The following is a 3,310-nucleotide window of genomic DNA, read 5'->3' as shown; positions in this document are numbered from 1 at the left end:
TAGGAGCCCTTGACCGCACTCAGGGCCCCCCTGATGGCACCAGCTGGGCAGGAAGCCAGGAGGGGTGGGGTCAGGACCAGAAGTGGGGAGGAGTCCAGGCCTGGGTCAGGGCTCAGGTGGGGTACCTCTGGGCAGGATCCAGGCCCAGGATTAGGAGGTGGTGGGGGTGGGGGGTGGGGACCAGGGCAGGGCCTGGGAACCGGAGAGGTAAGGGATTGGCTGGCCTGGGGTCAGGGTGGGGGTCATGTCGGGTCAGCAGTCCGGGTCATGGGCGAGGAGGGGCTGGCCGACGGTGGGCGAGGCTGGCTGGTGGCCCTGCTCTGGCCGCTGCTGCTGCTGCCCACTGGAGTGCAAGGGTCCTGGCCTGCGGCATCCAGCTCCGCTGCCCCAGCTGCAGTGGCGGCGGCGACCGAGGAGCCGGGGTGGCGGTTGGCGCCCGGAGCAGGTGCGTTGCGCTGCGGCGTGCGGGGAGGGGCTCCGGCTCCGGGAGGGGCTGGGACGCGGATGCGGTCTCCTGGTCTCTCCGCCGCCTTCCGTCCGCCCCGGGGCGCCCCCACACTCCCCAGCACTGGCGCCGGTCACAGGCCCCACGGAGGACCCGCCTGAACCTGGGCAGGTGGCAGGGCCCGGCCCTGGGTGGGGGCTGGGGGGGGGGGGACCGCCAAGTGAGCGGCCCTCCTGGGCACAGCCCTGCCCCCACCCCTGTGTGCACCCCAGAAGCAGGGCAATCTTCACTAACCCGCTCCCTCTTTAAGAAACTGAGCATCCTGAGTGGGGGATCACCTGCCCAGGCTCACCCAGCACCACAGGCTCCTTCCTGCTCCTGAACCTCCCTCCAGAGGCGAGAGGCAGGGTGAGGAGGAGGGCACACAGGAACCCCCTGGGAGTATCAGGGCCAGCGGGTGGGGTTGGGAATCCGAGACCTTCAGTCCTTTGATCTGCAGAGTGGGCGAGGGGTCAGCGGAAAGGAGCTCCTGCCCAGCCCCCACAGGTGCATCCAGGGACTTCCGGCTCCCTGGGAACCCTGCTATGGCCACTCGTGGTCCTCCTGGTCCGGCCTCACCAGACCCCTGGGCCCTCATCCTGACCACAGGGCTAGGGGCCTGCGTCCGCTGTCCGGTTGTCAACAGCAGCCTGTGAAGGCAGGGTCCAGGCAGCCCTGGCATTTCGGCCAGGCCACTTGAGCCTTGGCCTTGGTTTTTGCATCGGAGAGGTGGAGGAAGGCCTCTGTGGTAGTGTCATTTGGGTCGCTGGTGTCTCCATCACAGAGAGGGCTGGGGGGGGGGGTGTTTCCACAGCCTGCGGGAGGCCCAAGGTGATGGGGAAGATCTATGGGGGCCAGGACGTGCCGGCTGGCCACTGGCCTTGGCAGGCCAGCCTGCTGTACCACCGCTCACACATCTGTGGGGCTGTCCTCATCGACTCCCTCTGGCTGCTTTCTACTGCCCACTGCTTTCTCAAGTGAGTCACCCCCCTCCCTTCCCCCCGTGCCGGCAGAGCGGCCAGTAGGGCAGCAGGATGCCAGGGGAAGAGGAGAAAAGGGGTGCTGGGTGGGTGTCCAATGCGAGCTCGTCTGGGCTTTGCTCTGGAGCAGCGTGCACGTCATTCCTGCCTTTGACCAGCGTCCCCTCTGCCTGCATGTGCTCCCCACTCACCCCTCTGTCCTCTGCCCCTGTGCCTGACCCCCAGTACAGACATGCCCCAGGAGACCGGCAGTGTGTGTCCTGGCTGCCATGCAGTGTGGACAGGCTGTCTGCCTCCTCAGACCAGGGCTTGTCCTCAGCGTCCCCACATTCCTCGGTGACAGACTGTAGGCAAGGACCTGAGCTAACAGCCGGCAGCTGGGTGATTTTTCTTATCACTGATGCAGAACTGCATTTCTGGGAGGAGGCGGGGCTGGTGGGACCCATCTACCAGGCTGCCTGGGTGGGAGGTGTGCTCCTTGACCTTGGAGGGTGCCGTGGCTGTTCAAGAGGCTGAATCTTCGGGCCTCCTGGGTCTGGGTCAGCGCCCAGCTTCTGAATGGATGACAAGAGGTCTCACGGGTGCAGGGGCATCACAGCCCAGGTCAGGGAGCTAGAGTTCAGGGGCTGACTGGCTTTAAGGGCTCAGAGGCCTGTCGGCACCTACCCTGTGCCACATATGAGCCCCTCTGGGCCATGGTGGAAGGGAAGGGTTTGGGCACCGAGGGGGGGGAGGGCTCTCCAGGCGGCAGGCCTCGGGGCAGCCAGCAAGGCGGAGGTTTCATCACTCGTGTTCCAGGGACCCGGCTGCATTTCCCACACCCATCTGCTCATTTAACACATCCCTTGTGGATGCTTATGAACAGTGTGCACACAGCCCTCAGGCAGGAAGGTGTCCATAGGAGGAAAGGGCAGGAAAGACGTGGGGCCAAAGTCGGGCCGTGTGGAGCCTTGGGAGGGGTCAGGCAGCAGCCAGGCTTGAGCCGGAGCTCCCCGGAAGCGGAAGGCCTGGGTTTGAGGCCCCACCAAGCGGCCCTGAGCACAAGGAGTCCCGGCTCCTCCAATCACAGCGTGACGCGGAAGCCACGTGTCTCGGGTCGGGGATAGATCAGTCAGTCCCAAGAAGGTTGGGAAGAGGAGCCTCCCGCAGGCAGGGGCAGGCAGGTGAGGGGCAGGGAGAGGGGTCAGGCCGCGCTCCGAGACGGTGACCATGAGCCGTTCCCGCCAGCAAATCCGCAGCCCCGGCGCACTACCGCGTGGTGCTGGGAAGCACCGAGCTGTACCAGCGCTGCCCGCACGCCCAGGAGGCGCCCCTGAGCCGGATCGTCGTGCACCCGGACTTTGAGAAGCATCACCCCTTCGGGAGCGACATAGCCATGCTGCAGCTGCGCGCGCGCGTGCACTTCACGACCCGCGTGGCCCCCGCCTGTCTCCCCGGCCCCGGCGTGCAGCTGTCCGGCGACTTGGCCTGCTGGATCTCGGGCTGGGGGATGCTCAGCGAGGACCGTGAGGCCTGCGGGGTGGAGGGGGGCGGGGGAGGGGAGGGAGAGGCGAGGCTCAGCCCTGGGGACCCCAGGCAAGCGGCGAGGGACCTTGGCTCTCTGTGTCTCTTCCAGAGGACGGGACCGATTTAGTGCTAGTTCGGAAAAGTGTGTGATTGATTCTAAAGCTTCCGAGGTCCTCAGGTCTGGGGGACTGTCCCATCACAGGGCGGCCGGGCCTCCAGCACTCTCTCGGTCGGTCTGTCTGTCTGTGTGTCTGTCTCTGTCTCTCTCACGCACGCACACATGCACACGCAGGCACAGAGGCTGGCTCCACCTTGAGGGCGGGGACAGCGGCTCACCAGT

General features: G+C 66.2%; 1 protein-coding gene across 1 annotated transcript in view; it reads left to right on the top strand.

Annotated features, from left to right (window-relative positions):
- Positions 1 to 267: 267 nt before the first annotated feature.
- Positions 268 to 3,310, top strand: part of LOC115275990 (putative serine protease 47) — a 4,057-nt gene continuing 1,014 nt past the window's right edge. Inside the window, exons 1-3 of the mRNA XM_029919698.1 lie at positions 268 to 445; positions 1,299 to 1,461; positions 2,692 to 2,969. Of these exons, the coding sequence (XP_029775558.1) occupies positions 268 to 445; positions 1,299 to 1,461; positions 2,692 to 2,969 (619 nt within the window). The remainder of the gene's footprint in view (positions 446 to 1,298; positions 1,462 to 2,691; positions 2,970 to 3,310) is intronic.

This window comes from Suricata suricatta, chromosome 13 (assembly GCF_006229205.1).
Source record: "Suricata suricatta isolate VVHF042 chromosome 13, meerkat_22Aug2017_6uvM2_HiC, whole genome shotgun sequence".
Lineage (NCBI taxonomy): Eukaryota > Metazoa > Chordata > Mammalia > Carnivora > Herpestidae > Suricata > Suricata suricatta.
Note: the sequence above shows the minus strand (reverse complement) of the source record. Positions and strands in the feature narration are given on the sequence as shown.